At 51.2% G+C, this 23426-nt stretch overlaps 1 protein-coding gene across 7 annotated transcripts in view; it reads right to left on the bottom strand.

The window, feature by feature from the left end:
- Nucleotides 1-23426, bottom strand: part of TRAPPC9 (trafficking protein particle complex subunit 9) — a 405352-nt gene that overhangs the window by 303540 nt on the left and 78386 nt on the right. For all 7 annotated transcript variants that reach the window (XM_060419983.1, XM_060419984.1, XM_060419988.1 and 4 more), the window contains 2 exons: nt 8881-9007; nt 3330-3475 (listed from right to left, as the gene is read on the bottom strand). In XM_060419983.1, the coding sequence (XP_060275966.1) occupies nt 3330-3475; nt 8881-9007 (273 nt within the window). The remainder of the gene's footprint in view (nt 1-3329; nt 3476-8880; nt 9008-23426) is intronic.

The following is a 23426-nucleotide window of genomic DNA, read 5'->3' as shown; positions in this document are numbered from 1 at the left end:
AGCGTTTCTTCCCCTCTAATACTCCGTGTCCTTGCTGTGATAACTCCCCCCAATTACACACAGAGATTCATAGAGATGGGGATTCTGGGTTAAAGACATGTGATTCTTCAAACCTGCAGGCAGGTACTCGCTGCTGAGTCTATTGCCAGAAAGATATTAGAAGCCACAGAATATAAATTACACTTGCCTACCCATGGGTCTCCAACAAATAACATGCATTTTGGCTGAAGTTTCTGTTACATCCCAGAAAAAAATCCTGCACCATCCACTGAATTTATCCCCAGCTCAGAGTAAGTTCTCACTGTCTTCGAGGAAAAAAGTCCCTGGGAATTCCCTGGCAGTCCACTGGTTAAGACGCCACAGTCCCATTGCCAGCGGTGTGGGTTCACTCCCTGGTCAGGGAACTGAGATCCCATGAGCCACGCAGCGCGGCCAAAAAATAAAGATAAAGGAAAATGTCTCTGGGCTTTGAGTCATAAACATGGACAAAGCCTGAGCTCTGCCACTTAACTTCCTTCCTGACCTAGGGCAACAATTTACATTCACTCAGTCTTAATTTTCCCATCGATGAACTGGGAGCACGACACCTGCATCACTGGATGGAGTAAAAACCCTCTGCAGCAAGTACAGAGGACTCTTTTCATAAAAGGAAGCCTCAGCAGTTTCTAAAGATCAGAGAGGAAGGAAGAGGAAACGCCAGTGTCAAGGGTTGGGACCTTGCAGCCATATGGTGCCCGACTCAGGGGGACCCACATTCTGTTTAGGGCCTTCTCTGTCTCCAAAGTCTTCCTAATGTTTGAGCAAAGGGGCCCCACGTTTTCCTTCTGCATGAAGCCCCACAGATCATGCTGCTGGTCCTGAGAAGGAGTCTCACATCTCCAGTCCCCAGATCACCTCTAAAAGCTTCTGTACACAAAATGGGTGAAAGTTTCCTAAAACGTCCTTTAGGGAGAAAACTTACCATCAACCCTAATGAGACCCAATATCAATAACCTCAGATATACAGATGGCCCCACCCTTACGGCAGAAAACAAAGAGGAACTGAAGAGCCTCTTGATGAAAGTGAAAGAGGAGAGTGAAAAGTCTGGCTTAAAACTCAACATTCAGAAAACTATGACCATGGCATTGGCCCATCACTTCATGGCAAATAGATGGGCAAACAGTGGAACCAGTGAGAGACTTTATTTTCTTGGGCTCCAAAATCACTGCAGATGGTGACTGCAGCCATGAAATTAAAAGACGCTTGCTCCTTGGAAGAAAAGCTATGAGCAACCTAGACAGCATATTAAAAAGCAGAGACATTACTTTGTCAACAAAGGTCCATCTAGTCAAGGCTATGGTTTTTCCAGTGGTCATGTATGGATGTGAGAGATGGATCATCAAGAAAGCTGAGCGCCGAAGAATTGATGCTTTTGAACTGTGGTGTTGGAGAAGATTCTTGAGAGTCCCTTGGACTGCAAGGAGATCCAACCAGTCCATCCTAAAGGAAATCAGTCCTGAATATTCATTCGAAGGACTGGTACTGAAGTTGAAATGCCAATACTTTGGCCACCTAATGTGAAGAATTGACTCACTAGAAAAGACCCTGATGCTGGGAAAGACTGAAGGCAGGAGAAGGGGACGACAGAGGCTAAGATGGTTGGATAGCATGACTGACTCGATGGATGTGAGTTTGAGTAGGCTCTGGGAGTTGGTGATGGACAAGGAAGCCTGGCATACTGCAGTCCATGGGGTCACAAAGAGTCGGACATGCCTGAGTGACTGAACTGAACTGAACTAGACCCAAAAAGAGCAGCCAGACTCCTACAGTGTCCAGGAGACAAACCTTGTTAACTCTGCAATGATGGGCCCAGATCCACCTGGGGGGAAGGGGCCCGGAAGGTGGCCTGCCCACCATCAAGAGACCCCTGAGACTCTGATGCAAACAGGACCCAAGCCCCCCACCTCCAAAAGATCAAAGGAGGCGTCCCCTGGCAGACGGGCACTGCTCGCTGGCCATGTGCTGGAGACGCCTAGGACCAGTTCCACCACCGCTCAACCACGAGGTCCACCCACCCCCTGCTCCCAGCCTCTCTGGCATCTTCTCCAGAGCAGAGGAGCAGTCAGGAGGCCAGGGCTGTTTCTCAGAATCACAGACCAGAACTAGAACGTCATCACAAGTGCCCGCTGGGTGGGGCCCTGCTCCCCTAAGAGCCAGGAGACTGCTGCAGTCGGTCATTTACCCAGAGCAGAGCCCTGAGACTGGAGCAAGAGGTCACGTTCAAAACACAGCAAGCGGTCGTGTGGCTGGGGCCGCGGAGCAGGGCCGGACAGGCGGGAGGAGGTGAGCGGGAAGGCAGACAGCGCGCGGCAGGCGGGCTCAGCTCTGCGTGTGGGTGGTGGCTGAGTGCACTCGGACTGCTATATCCTGGGGGGAGCCTCGAGAAGCCAGGACGCCTTCTCTCACGCCAGGGGTGTAAAAATGAAAGGAGGAAAAAAGGAAGACAGAGGAGAAGCCAGCACTGAGCTGCACAAGCTTTGCAGGTCTTCCACTGAAACGTCTCAGACAGAGTCAGCAATGACCAACCAGTGACCTGCCTCTCAGCCCTGCAGCTTTGTCACTGCGACTCACAGGCCCCACAATCCCCAAGAGTGCAGGGTCCGAGGAGGGGGAGCGGCGAGGAATGAGGCCTGCGGCACGGCCAGCTTGGGGGAGGACACGGAGGCACAGGGTGGCACAGGGGAGCTCTGGGGGCCACGGGGACAGGAAAGTGAGGGGGCCGTGTCCTGGAACACGGCAGGGGGCTGAGCGCACAGAGAAGCCCGTGAGGGGTCCTCAGCAATGAGTGGTCCTGCCCCGCCCAGCCCCAAGACACAATGTCACAGTGCCCTGCTGAGGCACCAGGCCTCTCAGGAGAGGCGACGATCGCCAGCGAGACACAAAACGAGCACTGCCAGCCTTCAAACAGGACAGTGATGGGACACCCTTATGCCCATTCAGTTCTGAACAAAGATGACCTTTAATCTCCTTGGATGATTCAGAAGTCACTCCAGGCTTGGAAAAGCACCCTGGTCTCCAAGCACCTCTCCTCTGTAATTGACCTAAGTCTCGAATAACAGAAGTCTTCTGGTTTCTAGAACTTTCACAAAACCTCCTTTTATGAACTAGATACTAAAAAGGCAGACCTATAGGCAGTAGTCAGACAAAGCCAGCAAACGGCATACACCTGAGTGAGGGTCTATCCCACAGGCTCACATGAACCGCGTCAAGTCTCACGAGCTCAAGTCCAGACAAGCCTCCGGGTATCAGGCGGCCAAACACGGCCCAGGAGCTCGGCGGCCCGGCCTACCTATCTTCTTGCTGCGCTCCTCCCCGCGGCTGTGGGCGATGATCGGGGAGTAGATGAAGGGGCTCTTGGCCGACACGTTTTGGCCCAGTAAGCTCTTCATCTTCTGCGGCCGGAGGCTGGCAGGAAGGTTCAGCAGTTTCACACGCCTGTCGTTTCAAAGGGAACAAAAATACTTCAACTGCCTTGTTAGCTTGGCTTCAGCGTAAATACGACCAAATATCTGGTGTTATACGGACAGTAAATCAAACAGCAGATAAGCTGAGGGGAGGAAAAGCACTCAGCTCTGCAGGACAAGCTCAACTTGCCCCCACCCACCAGACAGTCCCAGGAGAGAGGATGTCTGTGGGCAGACAGAGCCTGCCCCTCGGCCTGCTCCATCGGGACGGCAGCACCCATCAGCTGTGGGCCTGCCTTCCCTGCGCTGAGGCTCCTGGGCTGTAACACAAACCACTGGGGATACGGGGAGGCGCAGTGGGCACCATGCCCACCGCTCTGCAGAAGCTGGTTCCCTCCTTCCTGATGGGCAGGCCCGCAGCAAACAGAGGTGCAGACCCAGGCCATCTGGAGGAGCCACGGGCGAAGGGCAGCAGCCCCGTTGCCTCTGTTTACCTGCGCGTCCAGTTCTGCATTTGCACGGCCTGCGCCTCACTAAGCCGCTTTTCCAGCTGTGGATGTCTGCTAGTGATGCCAGTCAGCCTGGACTGAAGGCCCACGGTCCACAGAGCCAGACCTCAGGCCTGTGCCCACTGTCGCCCACGCGCCATCCCAACTAAACCTCATCCCCTCCCGAGCTGTGGTACTATCACCATCACCTCCAAGTCCTCAACGAGGAACTGACACAGGAGAGAGGAAGCATGCTGACCAACCCCACAGCTGGAAACGGGCCAGCCGGACATAGCATGTCCTCCAGCTCCAGCACTGTGACCGCCCCTGGGAGGGACAGCGGGGCGAGACAGCGGTCAGGGCCTGGAGTGAGACTGAAGGCACGGTGAGGGGCAGAGGGTGGGTCAGAAGGCTGGGGGCCACTGAGCCCCTCCCCACCCACAGCCCCTCTGCAGGAGGAAAGGCTGGAGGGTCGGGAGGGGAAGCAGTGCGGGTCCCTCAGAGACAAAGCACCCCCAGCGGTGCCCCGCCTCCTCCTCAAGGCAGTCCTGGGGGCTGGACATGGAGCAGACGGATGCGCCCAATCGCTGAGTGACCTCGGGGAGGTCAGCCACCCTGGAAAGCTACCTGCCCGATCTGCATCGGACACCACGTGAAGGAGACGTCAACCTGGGCCGTGCTAAGGGCTGATCTCTGAGACTCTAGGGGCCATGTTTCTGCCACGGCACAGGCTAATCTGTGCTGACTACATAAATATGTCTGTGTGTGTGTGTCTAAAACTAGAGACTGCCTCAGGGAATCCACGACATCACGCCTTTCTCAGCTCTCCCGGCCTCCACTGCGACCCTTTCCTGCACATGAGCAACCCCACCGCTCCTGGCCACCCCTGACGGCTCCTGAGCCTGGCCCTGGGGAGGGCCAGGTCACACGTGTGATCCTCACCTGTTCCCACCATGACCCGAGCAGAGGTGGTGCTCACCCGCCACAGCTCAAGAAAGGACTCTGTCCTGCACTTTCTCTGCCTCCTTGTCTTTGCAAGCCCCTTCGGCATGCTTTTCTCGTACAGGATCAGAATCGCTCAGTTTTCTGTTTGTTTGGCCGTGAGCTTTCCGAGGACAGGGCACCCAGGGCCTCATTTGTCTCAAGTCCAGCGCTGGTGCAACACGCCAATGCGGACCTCTCAGTCAATGTTGAATGAATAAGCTCACAAAAGCTGGATTTCCAACTCAGCTTCCAAATCTTTCAAAGCCGTATCCTCAGGGCTAAGCAGTTTATCACCAACAGCGGCAAATCCCAGCCCTCTGTGCACAAAGGACCCGGCTGTGCTGTGCTGGGCAAGACGGCAAGTCCTCACGCTGGCAACTGATGAGCGTCTCACACCCACTGCATCCAGCCCGGGGGAGACGCACCTGCAACAGCCGCAGACCTGAACACAGTGAAGGGTCCACCAGCTGGGCAACAGCAAGGAGGGCTTCACCCCTGGACCTCAAGCCTCTCACTCGAAATAGGAAAGATGATCAGTACCTGAGGACGCCGTCCAGGAGGTCCTGTGGACGTGCCCCACCCCCGCCCCGGCTCCGTGCTTTGTGGAGGAGGGACAGCCTAGGGTAGGATCCCGACCTCGCCCTCCCCTCACTCCTCCTAAGGGAGAGGGCAGATCTGGCAGGAGAACCAGCATGTGCGCTGCTCAGGCCCTTCTCCTGTGGCCTGCCTGCCGAGCAAGGGCACGGATTCTGCCTGGCTCTCGGCGAGACAGGATGGGGCCGGCCCCAGGGCTCTGCCAGAGGCTGGCGAACATCTGGGCAGCCCTGAGTCACACAGGGCACGGGCTCCACCTTCCACCTGAGACAGATGTTTCTTTCTGCTGATTCCAAACTCGGGCAGAGAAGGGGGAGTGGTCTAAAGCAGAGATCTTCAAACCTTCACTGTGAAAACTGAGTTGATACGCATGGCAACTCCCTCCAGTATTCTTGCCTGGGAAATCCCACAGACAGAGGAGCCTGGTGGGCTACAGTCCATGGGGTTGCAAAGAGCTGGACACGACTGAACGACCAAACAACAAAACAAAGCACCTATGACAGCACCTGACACACGGCAGGTGCACAAAAGCCCTTCTCTTCCCTCCCTAAAACAGCACGCGTCTACAGGCACCGAGAGCCGAGTCCCTGCGCAAAGGACAACACCCGCGGGCAGAGGCACGGGAACGAAGCGCCAGGCCCAGCGATGCTGCAAGCACCCTGCTGAACTCTGGACCGGCACCACCGACTCATGTCTGTGCGCGCTTATCAATAAAACGACACCATCTCCTCGCAGCACAAATAGCTTTCTACTCGGTGCCACTATCACCGCCTAAAAATGAGGTGTCACCTGTCATCCTAGTAATCATCGACTCAAAGCACAGAAGCCTCAGATCACATAAAAGGCTTTTAAAGACCGCAGAGGGATTCTGAGGGCATGGTCAGACAGAAAAGAGACCCAACAAGCCAGCCATGGCATTCATTCATAACTCAAAGTCCAGCATCAAACGTCTGCCCACAAAACGTACCCAGAAAAAGTCACTCAAGGTACCTGACCTAAAGCATAGCTCATTCAGCATAAATTGCTGTGAAACTAATATCATGGTGTTTGGTCTATGGAGCTGCCAACAGTAAAGCAGAAGTCCAGGGATGACGTTTCCAGAACAAGAATTATTTTTAGGGATTCCGTTTGGAAACGTTCGGCATTTTAAAAGCTGATACCTCAGGATACTGTGGCTAATAAGGACGATGCAAAGCAGAGGACACTCATTAGGAAAGTGACAGAAAATATGTTGGTAAGAAAGCCATGGGACAAATCCGCTTACCTTTGCTCTCGGTTTTCAATTCCTCAACCTTATTTACAGGGTAGACATACCCAAGAAACTCCTGGCTATCTCTGCACAGATGGGCAACAGTCAAAGCTGCCCAAGTTGGGTGATGGGGCCCACAGGGCTGGGGCAGAGCTCCCCATGGGGAGGGAGGGCAACACAGTAGCCATGGTAACCAGTAGGGGAACTGACCAAATGAGCAACCAGACTGAGGTGTTCCCCCAGTCTGAGAAGGGCTTACAGATACTAGAAGGACCCCTAAGGTGCTGGGTGGAATTGGAGCTTTAGGTATCAGTATGATCTGTTTCCAGTACACAGAAACACGCAGGAATAGCCATGGGCATGAACATGCAGTGAGTAATGTGTGTCTATAAATAGATGCCGCCTAGCTCTGTCCACTGGGAGCAGCAGCAACCCAACAGTGAGGCGCACACACAGCACCCAGATCTTAACTCCAACTCCATCCAAGGGAAGCAGGGCTCTGGCAGGAAACGGCCAGTGCAGGACTAGGGTAGGGACTCAGAGCTGAGTTCATGACCCAGCAGAAGTGCCAGAGAGCAGGGGCGTCAGTGGAGGCTCCCAGGAGAAGGAAGCTTTATCTTCCCTCCATAGGCAGCACCTTCTCTTCTCCCAGCCACTGCAGGACAGGGAGCCACAGCTGCCAGCCTGACGCTACCAAGAACCTGAGACTGAAGCCTGGCTGCAGAGGGCAGAGCTGAGAGGGCAGAGAGGCAGGTGCTGGTGAGACTGTCTGACACCTGGCTCCAGCCCTGCCTGAATCCCTCTCCTGGATTCTATAGGTATATGTGCCATAAACCCCCCTGTGTCTAAGACAATCTGGGTCAGATGTTCTAAGGACTGCTTACGAAGAATCCTGATGGCTGGATCTGTTCATGTGCTCAACACACAAGAGCACCTAAGGGCTGCAAAACAAAGCTCTCTCCAGGAGCTCACAGACAGAGCAAAGGTGTATAATCACACTCCATAAACGAAAAGGAAGAAAGACATGGAAGATGCTCCTGGCCAGCTAACCCAGCACCACTCTGTCCCCTTCTCCCTTCCCCACCTGCATTACAGAGATGGGGAGAGTTAAACCCTATGTCCTCGACCTCTCTTACAACCAGCAGTGGCCAGGAGATGCATTCCTGGTCAAGGAGACTGGGGAAGAAGTCCACTTGTGAGCCTGTCAAGATCATTTTTGCTATGCTAGTAAACAAAAGATAGGTGCCCTGGCCCTGGCCCTTCTTCCTTTATCCTATCCTGGATGTAGATATATCATCTGGAGCTGCAGCAGCCGTTTGATCATCATGAGGTAAAGACAGCATTACAGAGAAGCCACCTGTTTCCAACTTTTTAATAAAAAAAATAAATAAATAACCTCTTATTTGCTATCCACTACTAGATTTTCTACTCTTTGCCACTGAAACAATTGGTAATTATCCAGAAGGTGTAATTATTTCTATCTGGGGGGCTCAGGGAAAAGGTTTTACGGAAGAAATAATCTTTAACTAAATCTTGGAAGATGACTGAATACCGCCAGCCAGAGTAAGGGAGGGAAAGGCCCTGTGAGCAGGAGGCGGAGCTGAGCACAGAAATGAAACCCACCATACAATCGGCCTGCTCAGCGTTTCCATGAGGGTGTATGGGGCTGGGGGTCCGCGGGAACAAGGAAGGGCTTGCAGCCAGCTGGGAGAAAGAGCAGCCACGGACAGTCCTGTGAGCCCCGCAAAGCAAGGGAGTGGAGGCGCTCCCAGGCCCGTGTGCAGGGGTGCACAGTCCACCAGACATGGCTAGGCGCCATGAGGCCCGGTCTGTCTCCATCAAGCAGAGAGGCCACGGCTTGGCTGCGGAACCAGGCAGACACAGGCTGGAGCGGCTCTGCCGGTGGAAAGGCACATGGCGATGGCCGTTCTGTGATGGCTCCGGTCTGACTCTCATCTATGAAACACGCTTCACAGGCGGCAGCTGAGACTTCACGAGACGACGGACCAAATGCACAGGCAGCCACAAACGGGGACCCTTCTGCAGATCTACACCCCTGCTCAGAAGAAAGCAGGCGCCAGGAGCGAGCCCGCCTCCCGCGCCCCGGCCAGCGTGTCCTACCTGACGATGGGCAGCTTGGTGAAGGGCACTGGGGGCAGCGTGAGCCCGTCTGGGAGGGTGAGGAGTTCCATGGTCCCGGGACACTTGGAGGTATAGTTCTCCAGGCTCTGTGTCACATCCTTTTTTTCTGATGAGAAAATAAAAATAAAGGTTACCTAAACCAAAGAAAAAGGAGGGGAGGGTGATTTTTTTTTTTTGCTCTATTTTTTTGAGCAAAAATAAAATTCTTAACCCAATACTTGACAGTCCAATAAGTCCAATCTTCTGACAGAAATAAAGGGGCAGTGACCACAGGAGACAAAAAGAATCCAGAAGCTTCATTCAATTTGTTTAAATAATCACTGGTGGCTGCCCCACATAAGGGTCTGTGGATAAAAAGGAAATTAAGCTACCATCTCCTAGGAGATTTCATTTCCCAAGAGAATAAAACCTTATCAAATTTCAAGAAAGTCGATGGGCGGGCAGGCAGGACTAGAGAATTGGTACATTTTATTACTTAACAAATATTTTTCCAGCAATTACTAAGTACCAAGCAAAATGCCAGGGCCTGTCCCCAAGGAGTGCACAGTCCATCTGTATAACAGATATTTAAGCAAATAATTACAAATCAATATTTTTATTTAAAAGTAAAGCTTTGTGAGATAAGCTTTGTGGTTTTCTCCACCTCACCCCCATGCCTCTCACTCGGAGGGAGGAGGGGAGGAGGTAGGTAATAGCAAAAGTTTGCTTGTCACCCACAAGGGGCTCTAGACACAAGCTCACAGACTCTGTGACACCCTGGAGCTTGAGAGTGCTTCCTGCTGGAAAACCCATGGTAACTCGGGAAGGCAGGCATCGCTGTGCCCATTTTGCAAATGAGAAAACTGAGCCCAAATGAAGGGAAAGGCCATGTCAAGAATCCCAAGTCTGGGCCTTCCCTGGTAGCTCAGTGGTAAAGAGTCTGCTGGCCAATTCAGGCGACACGGGCTTGATTTCTGGACTGGGAAGACTCCACATGCCTCAGAGCAACTGAGCCCGTGCACCGCAACTCCTAAGCCTGTGCTCCAGAGCCTGGGCACCGCCACTACCGAGCCCACAGCCTGAGAGCCCTGTTCTGCAACGAGAGAAGCCACCGCAAAGAGAAGCCTGCACACAGCAAACAGAGAGCAGGCCCCACTCGCCACAACTGGAGAAAAGCTTGAGCTGCAACAAAGACTCAGAAGAGCCAAAAATAAAGAAATACATAAATAAAATTATATTTTTTAAAAAATCCCGTGTTTGCCCCTCAGCCTCTGGCATCCTCACTCCAGCACTGTTTAGAAGAGCGAAGGCGTCGGGATCAGAGGTCCACGCCCACCTGCTTCCTGTCCCGGCGGGCAGGGAGGGTGGAGGACTCGGGGGTAACAGGGGAGCACAGCGCAGGGGAGGGGATTCGGGCTGGGCAGTGAGGCCGGGTTCCAGGACTCGGTCTGGTTCCTCCCCGACTGTGGGGTGACCACCTGAGCGGGAGCCCTGTCCTGCCATCTGCAGAATGACCAAGAGGGAAATGAGATAACGGATTACGAACAGAGGCTGGTGGACGCAAGGCTATGTGTGGAGGGACACTGACACTGTCACCACCGTCACGGGGCCTGTGGGCACAGGAGGCTGGCACGGAGTGCACGGGGCCGCACAGGGAGGCCACGAGCTCCCGGACCACAGACTGTACGAAACAACAGCCAGACGGGGACAGCCCAGTTCTCAGGCATGTGCATTAGTGGGTTAAGGGGTTTTCTGAATCTAAGCGTCATTCCTTAGGGAGCAGGAAGACAGGAAAGCAACCAGAATCAGTCTGGATATAATACAGTAATGCCAATCTGCAGCACAAACAAAATTCTTGAAACAATCAAATCATCTTCAATTTACAGGCAGTAAATCTCCCAAGACAGCGTACTGAAAAGCAGAGACATCATTTTACCAACAGAAGTCCATGTAGTCAAAGCTATGGTTTTTCCAGTAGTCATGTACATACGTGAGAGTTGGACCATAAAGAAGGCTGAGCCCTGAAGAACAAATGCTTTTGAACAGTGGTGTTGCAGAAGACTCTTGAGAGTCCCTTGGACTGCCAACCAGTCAATAAAGGAAATCAGTCCTGAATATTCACTGGAGGGCACTGATGCTGAAGCTGAAGCTCCAGCACTTTGGCCACTTGATGTAAAAAGCCAACTCACTGGAAAAGACCTTGATGCTGGGGAAGACTGAGGGCAGGAGGAGAAGGGGGCGACAGGATGAGACAGTTGGATGGCATCACCGACTCGATGGACGGAAGTCTGAGCAAACTCCAGGATGGAGTGAAGGACAGGGAACCCTGGCCTGCTGCAGTCCATGGGGTCGCAAAGAGTTGGACATGACTTGGCAACTGAACAACAACAAAATCTCCCAAAGGGCTCCCACTGAGAGAACTTAAGTGACCTAACTTGCATTACGTTGGGCAGAGCACTCATGGGTTAGGCACCTGATTACGTGGAGCTATGCTCTCCCAGTAAGCCCTGCTGAAATGAAGACAGGGATGAGCCTGTGAGGGATGCTCAATGCCTCCTGCAAGGTTTCCCAAGGAGGAATGGTACCCAGCTGTCCTGCTGGCCGGCTGCAGTTAACAGGACAGACATGGTGGGGACGTGCACAGCCGTGGGCCTCACTGCAGGGTCTCTGGCTGGGAACCTCCCCTGTCTGTGTCTTAGCCTCTCCTTTTGGGCACTTCTCCCGGGCAGGATTTCCCACGTGGGGGTATCAGGCCGGCTGTGGAAGCCAGGTAAAGGGTGAACACATGCTCACTTATTTCCCTCGGTCTCAACAGACCCCTGCTCTCCAGCTGAGCCCATGACTCCAGCCACATGTGTTTGCCTTCTCCTCCACCAGGGGAAATCCTAATGTTCTCTAGAGATGACAGACGGGCAGCCACCTGCCTCTGGAGCAGAACAGGGGCTACAGGGACACAACCAACTCATGAGCTGCTTTCCAGCTAACTCTCCCAGAAGTGATCTGCACTGATAAGGCAACATGGCTGCAGCAGGGAGAACAGGGCTGGCTTCCAGGAGCACGGACTATCAAACAACTTCATGTGCGTCTGCATTGGGGCCTCCTCGGGGACACAGGGTTCCTCAGAGACACGTGACATCTGCTGTAGAAACTTCACAACTGACCACAGAGGATGAACACATGGTTGCTGGGCAGAAAAGGAGGCTTCGTGTCCAGGGGAAGAAATTTAGAAACCCTCAGAGATGGAAGATGACAGAGCAAGCTCTGCACATCTGCTGCAGGCAGCCTGCGCGTGCACAGCACGGTCCACGGGGCCAGTGCTGTGCTTCGCACAAAGCGCTAGGAAACACCTGCGTCATTAGGACGATTCCACGCACTGAGCACGTGCTTTTGGCCAGATCCCACCCTAGGCCCCTCAGAGGTGAGGCCCCGGGGTTTACAGCAGAACTCCAAAGCCTCTCCATCCAAAACAGGCATGCAACACCCTCCCACAAAGTTCCTGCCCTGGAGGGAGGGTCTGGGCATCATCATCTCCTTTTGAAAGGTGATCAAAATGAACTCAGGGTCAGTCTAGGAAATTCGATTGTGGATTGGTGTTAAATGCTATCAAAAATAATCATTAATATTGGGGTATAACATTAACATTGTGATTCTATTAGAAAATGTCCGTTTTTTTTTAGCAATGCATACTAAAGCATGAAGGTGTGAAATGGAATGATGCCTCTGGGATTTTTCTTCAAAATAACTCAACAAATAGGAAAAGTCAGAGATGAAGAAAGTGAAAGTCGCTCAGTTGTGTCTGACTCTTTGTGACCCCCATGGACCATACAGTCCATGGAATTCTCCAGGCCAGAATACTGGAGTGGGTAGCCGTCCCTTCTCCAGGGATCTTCCCAACCCAGGGATCGAACACAGGTCTCCTGCATTGTGAGCAGATTCTTTACCAGCTGAGCCACCAGGGAAGCCCAGAGATGAAGTAAATATATAAAAATCTTGATACTTTAGAATCTGGGTGACTGTTACATGGGAATTCATTTTATTGTTCTTTACACTACTATGTTGAAATTCTTTCATGGTAAAAATATTTAACGAGCTTGATGCAGTGAAATGATTTGCCCCAGGTCATACAGACAGGAACAGAGTTGAGATTCAACCCCAGTTGGCTGAGTCTTCCTGTCCCCACAGATCAGGCCTGACGACAGAGACCCAGTGTTACCGAAGCAAACACAGAAAGTCAAGGCCACGGTGGCTGCTCACCTCCGTTCCACATGCCAAGCTGGGAGGAAGCCTGGGATCAATCTGAACGTCCTCCTAACCACACGACAGGGCCACTGGGACGGGACAAATCCTTAATCAATGTCACTAAAAATCAACCATCTTAGCCTACACTGGCTGCCGTAACAAAGCACCATCGATCCTAACTTGAACAGTAAACATTTACTTCTCACAGTTCTGGACACTAGAGGCCCGAGATCAAGGTGCCAGTTCCTGGTGTGCAGATGTCCACTTCTCACTGTGACCTCAACGGGCCTTTCCTTGGGTGCATGGGCACAAAGGGAGGAAGGGTCCCCCCTTGACCTAATCTAAACTAGTCACTCCCAAAGACTGCCCCCCGCCCCAACACCACCACCCTGGGAGTCAGGAGTGCAACGTGTGAGTCTGGAGCGGACACCAACATGCAGCAGCATCAGCGGGCCTTGCTCAGTTCCAACCAGAACATCCAATGATCACTTTGCCCAAACTGGAGCACCTGATACGCTTGAGAGCTTTTTCCATCCGAGAAACTGAAGAAATCATACAAACAGAATATTTTTAATAAAAGCCTAGTTATCACCTAACCAGACTGTTCCTTACAGGAGTAGAGGATATTCTCATCAAGACTTCTGGCCACAGGCCATTTGCCATTTCAGGACTCAACACTGACATGAAACCCAGCACATTGTGACTTCACACTTTGACAGTTCTGGTCTCTCCTAAGTAATAATCTGAGACAGCTGTGTGGGCATTAGGTCAGTTATGATACTATAAACAGGGAGAGAAGAGAAAGAAGTATTGGATTGGCCACAAAGTTCGTTCTGGTTCTTCCATAATACAGAAAATCAGTAAGATGTTATGGAAAAATTTTTTGGCCAAGCAAATGTATCTTTTCTTCCAAATCTGAACTAAGGAAACTGATGAAGGAAGGTGGGGGAGGGGGCGCATACAGAGCAAAAGCACAGACGTGGCCTGAAACTGTCTGAACAACGCTTTCAGGGTTGATGCCAGGGCCTCACGTGGCGCCAGCTCTGTCGTCTCTGCTGTGCCGACTCAGAAGCAGCCACAGACACGGAGGGGGCCTGCCAGCTTCCCCGGCAGCAACCATCACCAAGCGCTTCACCCCCTCCCACCGTGGCCAGGCGGTCACCTGACGCCCAGCACCCCACCACACTCTGACACCCACGCAAGGTGGTGCTAACAGGCTAACATCACACCTTCTCTCCACTCACTCAGAAAACACCCTTAACAACGACTCTGGGCATTACTCGCCTTCTCTTCGGGTCATAAAGAGAAACATGATGGAGCGATGCCGAAGACCACTGTAGGACCCTGGTGCGCTGCTGGAGGGCTGTGAGACGGAGCAGCCGCTGCGGACGGCAGTGTGGGGCCCCCAAACAGCTGAGCGCCGAGCTTCTACGGGATCCAGCAGCTCCACCCCAGGGACCCACCCAGAAGGGCTCCGGCGGGCACCTGCACACCATGCTCACAGCAGCACTGTTCACAGCTGCCCAGAAGCAGGAAGAACCCAAGGGTCTGTCTACGGGTGAACAAACACAGCGCGCTACGTGCATAAAACGGAGTGTGACTCAGCCTTATACAGGAGGGACACTCCGATCTGTGCTCCAGCAAAGACGCGCCTTAAGGACCACACGATGAGGGAAATAGGCCAGTCCCAGAAAGAAAAGTACACTATGATTCCACTTCAGAAGGTACCTAGAACGGTCAAACCCATAGACGGACAGCAGAGTAGGGGCTACCAGGAGCTGGTAGCAGGGACCGGAAATATTGTTTAGTGGGTCCAGGGCTATTGTTTGATAAAAAAGAAAAGTTCCAGAAGTAGCCAGTGGTGATGACTGCGCAACAGGATGAATGCCCTCAACGCCAATGAATCATACACTCAGGGACTTCCCTGGGCGCCTACCAGCTGAGACTCCATGCTCTCAATGCAGGGGGCACAGGTTCACTCCCTGTCCGGGAACCAGATCCCACAGGCCGCAACTGAGGATCCTGCATGCCGCAATGACGACTCGGCGCAGCCAAATCAATAAATAAACAAAAGTAAATATTAAACAAAGACAGAATAGCAAATCTTATGTTTATCTTACCACAGTTTTTTAAAATCAATGAAAAAACAGTAACATTGTGTGCCGGGCACAGTTAAAGGTCCTAGAGATAGAGATGTTAAGACACGACCAAGGATGCCACAATCTAATTAACCTATTTATTATCTATGACTTAGAGTAAAAGGGATTTGATGTCAGACAGGATACAGGAGCTGCAGAAGATGCGGGATTCAAGCCTGGGACCAAGAGGAAGGGCTGCAGAGTCCAGGTGGAGGTCAGGGTCACTGAGCATGAGGCAAACACAGGATGAGAGAGGTCCAAGGGTCTTCTGATGCAAAGAAAGACAGCCCACCCAGACAGCCTCAGTAAGCGACACTACAGAGAACACACAGGTATCATGAAACATGATATCCAGCCAGTGAAGCATCTTACAAGCAAGAAAAATGAACTTGGCTTTCCCTCACTCCACAGACACATCCAGGAAGCATAATGGTCCAACCACAAAGCCTGCGAGAGTCATGTGCCGCCACTACAAAGACGAACGATCCGCCAAACCAGCAGGTACAGAGTAAGCCCTGTCGTGTACCGAGAAGACGTGAGGCTGACTGACTCAGATCACCCTATGCCGAGCCACTAACTGCTTCCCGTCAGTGGCACTTTCTACTTGCTTTTCGCTTAATTTACGTGGTGACGCGTTGCAAGCCCTGAGAAGCAATCATTCAACTAAATATTTCCCCTTGTTGCTTTCAAGTTTATAGACATGTTCTACCAAAACGAAAGGCAATGATGTGAAGCCATCAACTTGTTACATAACCAGCCATTTAAAACACTACCTAGAAACTGTGTAGATATCTCTAGAGATCTCAATATAACTCCCAGAAGAGAAGATGATCTTAAGAACGGAGACTCAATAAATGATTAGCAAGAAGCTGCACGGCCAATTATGAGGTAATGGTTAGATAAGCTATGGTGCAGAAACGTAATGCAAATGCATGCAATCATTAAACACGGCATTTATAAAGAATCTGCAGCATGAAAAATAGGATATGCAGAAAGTCAGGAGTCAAATAATATTTTTGAAAAAATGTAACTTCAAAGATCAATCCAAATTTTAAAAAATAGAAAACAATACAAAAGAAATACATAAAATATTAATGGTGTGTGCATTTGCCCATGTAGGGTTATATACAACTTTTCCTTTCTGTGTATATCTTTCAAGACTTCTAAAAGAAGCATATACTATTTGTATAGTAAAAGTTATTCTGGGACTTCCCTGGCATCTAGTGGTTAAGACTCGGTGCTCCTAATGCAGGGAGCATGGGTTTGATCCCTGACAGGGGAACTAAAATCTCTCCTGATGCCCAGCGTGGCCAAAAAATTTCCAAAACTACTTAAAATTGAGTTTTCAGAGAGCTTTGTGCAGGAAAGTCAGCACCCGTTCATCGACATTCCCTAGCAGTGAAGAACACAGCGCCCTAAAACGTCAGTGGAGGAAGGCATGCTGAGGGTCCCCGCCCTGACAGAGGCGGTTTCTATAAGGACGTCGACAGCCCTTCCCAGCACCACTGCCGCCCTCGGAAATGCTCGGAAACCGCAGCAGCACAGCCAGCGACACTGAACGAGGACCCCCTGTCCAACAGGCACTGTGCCAGCAGCCCGCACGTGTTACCTCACTAAATCATCCCAGCACCTCACCAGAGACACCACTGTTCTCCCGGCTTCACGGATGAGCAAACTGAAGCTTAGACAGGTCTTAATCTGGGTCAGAGTGCCTCTACTTCCCCAGCAGGCTCTCACTTGTCATCAGCTGCCATCAGATGCTCAGCCATCTCCCTTTCTTCTAAAACTACTTCATATTTCATTCAACGTTCCTTTAACAAAGACCAACTCTCTGCCCTATGAACGGAAAAGCCCTCCCTTAAAGTGCTCAGCTGGATCCCCTCACCTTCAAGGACCATGAGATCTCCTAAACCCTCAGCCTCCCCCAATGCCTGGTGGGGTCTCAGTGAATACATACAAAGAAATAAGTTGGGAAAGGAGTCATTGGAAAAGACTCTGGTGCTGGGAGGGATTGGGGGCAGGAGGAGAAGGGGACGACCGAGGATGAGATGGCTGGATGGCATCACTGACTCGATGGACGTGAATCTGAATGAACTCCAGGAGTTGGTGATGGACAGGGAGGCCTGACGTGCTGCGATTCATGGGGTTGCAAAGAGTTGGACACGACCGAGCGACTGAACTGAACTGAACTGAACATTAAATTAATTCAGTTCCGCATTTATCGACTATCTTGCTGGTTAAAAAAAAACGTTGTCCAAAATGATGAAAGGTGAGTAAGCAAGACCCGGTCTGATCCCCAAGGAGCCAGTAATCTAGTGAGGGAACCAAGTGATGAAATTAATCTCAGGACATAATGAAACCGTGCTTAACTGAGAATCAGGTAAAGTAATAAAGAGGTGAGGAGGAAGGAATTATTACTCTCTTAGTAACATTGGAAACGGGAAAAGTACAAGGACCATGCAAGCTACCATAAAAGAACATGGAAAAAAATGATTGTAAAGGTCCAAAATATATGAAATACAGATAACATAGAGAGAGAGAGTATGAAAGTAGGCTGAAGAGATGGCTTGAGTCAAACCCTGAGCATCCTTGCGATGGAGCTGGCCTTTACTAGGCAGAGGACGGGCAGTCACTGCAGGTTCTTAAGGAAGAGAAGGACGTGATTTAGTTTGCATTTCAAGGAGATAATTCTGGCTTCAGTGCGAAGAGTGGATCAAGAGCAGAGTAAGAACAGGACACGATGTTAGGAGCCAATCCAAGAAACAGGTGTTGAGAGTCTAGCTTTTATATAGAGATTGGAGAAACAATAAGGTCCTACTACAAAGCACAGAAAACTATAATCAATACCCTATGATAAATCATGATGGAAAAGAATGTTTTTTTAAATGTACGTCTATGTACAACTGAGTCACTTTGCTATACAGCAGAAATTAGCACAACATTGTAAATCAATGATATTTCAATTTTTAAAAAACTGACTTAAAGTACAGGCCAAACAATAAGAGGTATAAAAGAAATAAACAAATAAACATTAGAAATTTTAAAAAAATAAAAGTCTGAACCAGGGAAATGATGGTGGAAGGGGGAAGAGGAATCCCGTGGGAGAAAACGGCAAGCATTCAGAACAGCTAAGGAACGCATCCAGGCTACACACAGGACAGAGGAGAGATGGAACAACATGAGGAGGCTCCAACACGCTTCAAGCCTCCGAGAGTAAGAAAACGGCAACGCCCTCAAGGCAGAGGACCGATGCAACGGAGGACACACCAGCCTTCACCTGGAGACTGAAGCTCAGAGGTCAGCAGCGGATGTGCAGCTTGTGAAACCAGGAGCAAAACTTCAGTCTGAAAACAAGAACACCGAGAGCTTAACTTTCAAAGCCTCACCACAAATCTTCACAGAACCTTTCAAATGGACGCATTCACTGATCCACTTTGTCATTTCTAGTTTTTAAAAACCTTGTTTCTCGTAACTCAAATAATCACTTTTGGGGGAACATTAACTTCACAGTGTTTTTAAGCCGAAAGTTTCTTTTCCAGCTGCTGCAGTTTCTTCCCCAAGGAAGTGTGTGAAACAATCGCACTTCCGCATCCCAGCACTGAAACTGAAACAAGAAAAAACCTTTTGGATTTTATGACATACGATCACAGGTACAACATAATGAAAGACTTCGTCCTGCAGATACTCCTAATGTGTCCGATCCACCACAGTGCACGATCCACCCAGTCCCGGGTGCTGCAGGCCACCCCACGGTCCGCTCTGCAGCAGAGAGCTGACGCAGAGCTGATGGCAGAGACGGGAAGGGGAAAACGAGGGAAACACGGGAATGGGAACACTCCACCAGGAGTGTCTGCAAAACGCCTAACTCCTCTGCTTTCTTGCCCTCCCTCAGCCCCAGAACACAGGGCAGTGGGCCTGAGGGTCCATCCAGTCAGGATGAAGCCCCAGGGAGAGGCCTTTCCCAGGCCAAAGCCCAACCCACACTGACACTGGCAATGGAAATCTTCTCGTGCATTTTCTTAGGGCTGAGCAGCAGAGCGATGAGCTGGCGATAAGATGAAGGAGAAACTGAGTAAGTTGAGTCTGACATTTCCTGTCTCATCCCATCCTTGTCTTTCAAGCGAATGACAACTGCTTCTGAGCTCGGAGACGGCCTTGGTGCAGAGACAAACCAGAAGTGTGGTCTCTGACACCCCCCATGCAGGCTCTGGTGGGTCACCTTCAGCAAGGTCACCAGTCACCCAGCGCACTCAGGCAACAGGTGACAGCTGAGGCCAGCGAAACAAGAGCATGGACTTCAGAGCCCACAGCCAGGGTCCAAACCCCAGTTTCTCCAAACACCACACAGCAAGCAGCCCTCAGGCATATCAGTCCACTTCCTCCCATCCGGGTACGAACCAGGCCCAACCCTGTGAGCTTCCGAGATCAGGGCAGATGGGGCGCCTTCACGGAGGCACGGCCGTGGATGAGCTCACCTCCTCTGTGTCCATTTCCTCACTGTAAAATAAGCCCAAGCCCAGCAGCTACCCCTGTGGGGAAACTGTGAGGATTAGGGCAACTCCTACCCCTAAGGGCACAGAACACAGAAGGCGCACACGGCTGCCGCACACTCTCAGGACCAAGAAACCTGTGTTAGGGCAACTCCTGGTCATCGCGTCTGCACCCAGAAGGTGCTGAAATTGAGCAAAGATAGAAGAGGCAGACACTCTAAAAAAAACAAACACACACTGGCTGAGAGAGTGAGAAAATGAATCAATTGAGCTTTGGGAGTGCGGGATTGCAACATATGAGCACAGGATCACGAGAAGGTGAGGAGGCCTCCGCCTGGAAAGCAGGACTGAGAGCTCATACTGAGGACTAGGCCACCGGAGATGCGGGAGCAATCGGAGAGGGAGTGTGGGTGGGAGCCTCACACACCCACCTCGGGACCTCCTCTGCCCCGCCTCCTGCTGGCCAGGAGTGCGCCCATTTCCTCAGCGGTCCCAGGAGGAGCAGTGAGCACCAGACACGCGGTCAGCTGCCAAACACAGGGCCCTGCTGGTGACACTGTAACCCGTCTCACTAGTTGCTGAGTCACTAAGTCGCGCCCAACTCATCGCAACCCCATGGACACAGCACGCCAGGCTTCCCTGTCCTTCACCATCTCCTGGAGTTTGCTCAGACTCACGTCCATTGAGTCGGTGATGCCATCCAACCATCTCATCCTCTGTCATCCCCTGTCCTCCCACCCTCAATCTTTCCCAGCATCAGGGTCTTTTCCAATCAGTCAGCTTTTCACATCAGGTGGCCAAAATCCACAACATTTGAACAAAGGGAGACTGAGCTAAGCAATAAGGAAGGCGTTGATACGACTGCCTTCCAGCAGCACAGACACTCCTGCTGGGTATGGAGGGTCTCAATCCACCCCTGAACTGTTCCTGCCTTAGAGACGAAAGAAGTCAGCCTGAGAGCAGGTGCGGAGCTGCTTCTGCTCCTGCCGCTCCCTCTGCTGCCACGCCCACCCACCCAGGCTCCTCTCCACGAGCGAGAAAGCCCAGCCAGGGCCGAGCATCCCTCCCCGGTACGGTTTGCGGGATCTTAGTTCCCCAGCCAGGGATCGAACCTGGACCATGGCAGTGAAAACATCGAGTCCTACCCACTGGATCGCCAGGGAATTCCCTCTCGGCAGTCGTCTTACTTCCTCTGAATCCATCTACAGCACGACAAAGACCATCCTCCTCCCCTCACCCACAGGTCTGTCCTTTCTCCCCCTGGGGAGAGGGGTTATTCAGACTAACAGCAGAGCCTTGAGATTCAGGAGCAATAGGCCCCTTGACCTCTGTACCTTCCCGAGTGCCACTAATGGTATCCCCCTACATGCATGAAGCATGACCAACACGTAAGAGAGCGGTGGACACCGGGACACTAGAAAGGAACACAGGCTCGCCGGTGTGCAGAGGCCACAGCCGGCCAGGCTCGGTCATCAGCTAGGAGCACACGTGGGCACCATCCAACACCCCAGCCTCGGCACAGCATCAAACCCCCTATGTAACACGGCCAAAGATATAGGTTCCCCCATCCGTCTCCATCTAACTATGAAAATCCTGCAGAGAAATTCTTTATACCTTTAACAGGTTACTCTGCTGCTAAAACTCCTGATAAGATCCACCCAAAGCTCTTTAAGCTGGAAAGAATGGTACAGCCTTATGGGGAGAAACATCGACTTCTCAAGTAGGTGAAGTAAGGGACAAGGCTAATGTTTATCGAGCTTCTGCTACTGCAGGCAGGATGCCAAGTGGCTGCTACACATTATTTCTGATAATCCTCCAGCTAATCAGACATTATCTTCTTAATCTTATAATTGAAAGTAATGTAATGTAATTACTTACATTACTTAGTAATGTAAGTAAATTGTCAAAGGTTACATTCAATCAGTAGAAGACACAGGAGGCAAACCCAGGTCTGCCTTAACCCAAGGACCCTGACCCAGACGTCTCTCTGCACTGCGCCCCTTGCGGACACAAGGCTGTACTATCCCCATTCTACACAGAGAGCGGTCCAGGTCAGGGACACCAGCATCTCGTCCAAGGCCGCTCAACTACCCCATGGACGACACATACAATCCTCAAGACAGAAAACTGGATGTTTCCCCAGTTTAAGACCTGCATATGTTAAAACACTTCAGAAGTCAGAAACAAATCAACACAAGTGATAACAATTACGACGTACTGCGCGTATATTACGTTTCAGGCTTTTATAAACATATCTCCACCGCCTAAACCAGCAGAGCAAGGCAGACGTGATCCTCACTTTCCCAATGAGGACACAACGCAGAGAAAACAAGCAATTCCCTTTACCCAGCAGGTACTGAGCCCGTGTAAGCCAGATTCTGTGCTCGGCTGGGGCCTGGCGGGGTAAAAAGTCTCCATTCCAGCTGTCCCGCCTTTAGGCATGGATCACTATGGATAAACATCAGCTTTGGGAAGATCACTTTATGATCCACGTGGAAGACAGAAGAGAGAGAGTGACTTGGGAGGCAAAGAGATGCCGCAGAAGGTGTCGCCACATCCCAGACCAGGACGGCAGCCTGCCCCGGAGAGTGCACGCTGGCGCCTCATGCAGCAGGTGGGCAAGTAGGCCTGCGCTCCCCTGCTGGAGAGCACACACTGTCCAGACCACCACACCCCACGGGGCTAAAATGCTTCGAGAAGGTACAGAAGGCCCTTCTCAACGCCACCCCAGGACGTTCTATTTTGGTTCGCCAAAAACTTGGCAAATTAGTGTTTTTCCCATAACTAGTAAAAATGCACTAATATAGTTGGGCTTTTGACATGCTGATAGTTTTTCTTCACCTCATTGTTTTACACGTGTGATTTTTTCCTACTGAGAATGTGTTTTATTAGCAGGTACTTATTATGCTGCCCTCCACGGCATTTATCTCTTCAACACACAACTAAAACGAAGTCAGAAGCTTCTCTTCATTTCTTCTGGGTTTTTGTTCAACTCCTTCACCCTATTTCTGAACAAACAAAAGAGACTGTATAAACTGCAATGGAAACAAATTACAGCCCTTTATTGAAGAGCTCCCACCAGGCCTCGGTGACATAACAATTCATGCGCTCAGCCTCCCGTCTCCTCCACCCAGGTGAAAGATGGAGCATATTAACCCAAAACCCCCGAAAAAACCATATATACCATCTGGGGGGAAACGCAAGAGAATGAACATGTCAGGAATGGAAAGCAGGAAGCTGAGGAATACCTGTCACCGGAACAATATAAAAATTACGGCCTTTGTCTCTAGGTGTGGATTTGGCTATTTGGTTCAAATAAGGCTTAGCCCTTGTGGGAAATGTATTTTGAAAGAAAATAACGCTTGGAGAAGGAAATGGCAGTCCACTCCAGTATTCTTGCTTGGGAAATCCCACGGACAGACAGCCGTGGCAAGCGAGCTACACTGTCCACAGGGTCGCAAAGAGTCGGACACGACTGAGCGGCTAAAACAACTTGTGGGAGATGCGTCTCAAAAGATGACGCTCAGCCAACAGTTAACGCAGAATTTACGGGGCCGATTCCAGGGCCCCGCTGTGGGCCCAGAAGCCTGCCTTTTACACAGAGGCTGGTGCGCTCTGCGGGCTGAGAAACGGGCTTTGACAAGTAGACGCTGTTCGTGGGAGCGTCTCACTGAGGCCA

This window comes from Ovis aries, chromosome 9 (genome assembly GCF_016772045.2).
Source record: "Ovis aries strain OAR_USU_Benz2616 breed Rambouillet chromosome 9, ARS-UI_Ramb_v3.0, whole genome shotgun sequence".
NCBI classification, from domain to species: domain Eukaryota; kingdom Metazoa; phylum Chordata; class Mammalia; order Artiodactyla; family Bovidae; genus Ovis; species Ovis aries.
The sequence above is the reverse complement of the archived record's forward strand: the minus strand, read 5'-3'. Positions and strand labels throughout refer to the sequence as shown.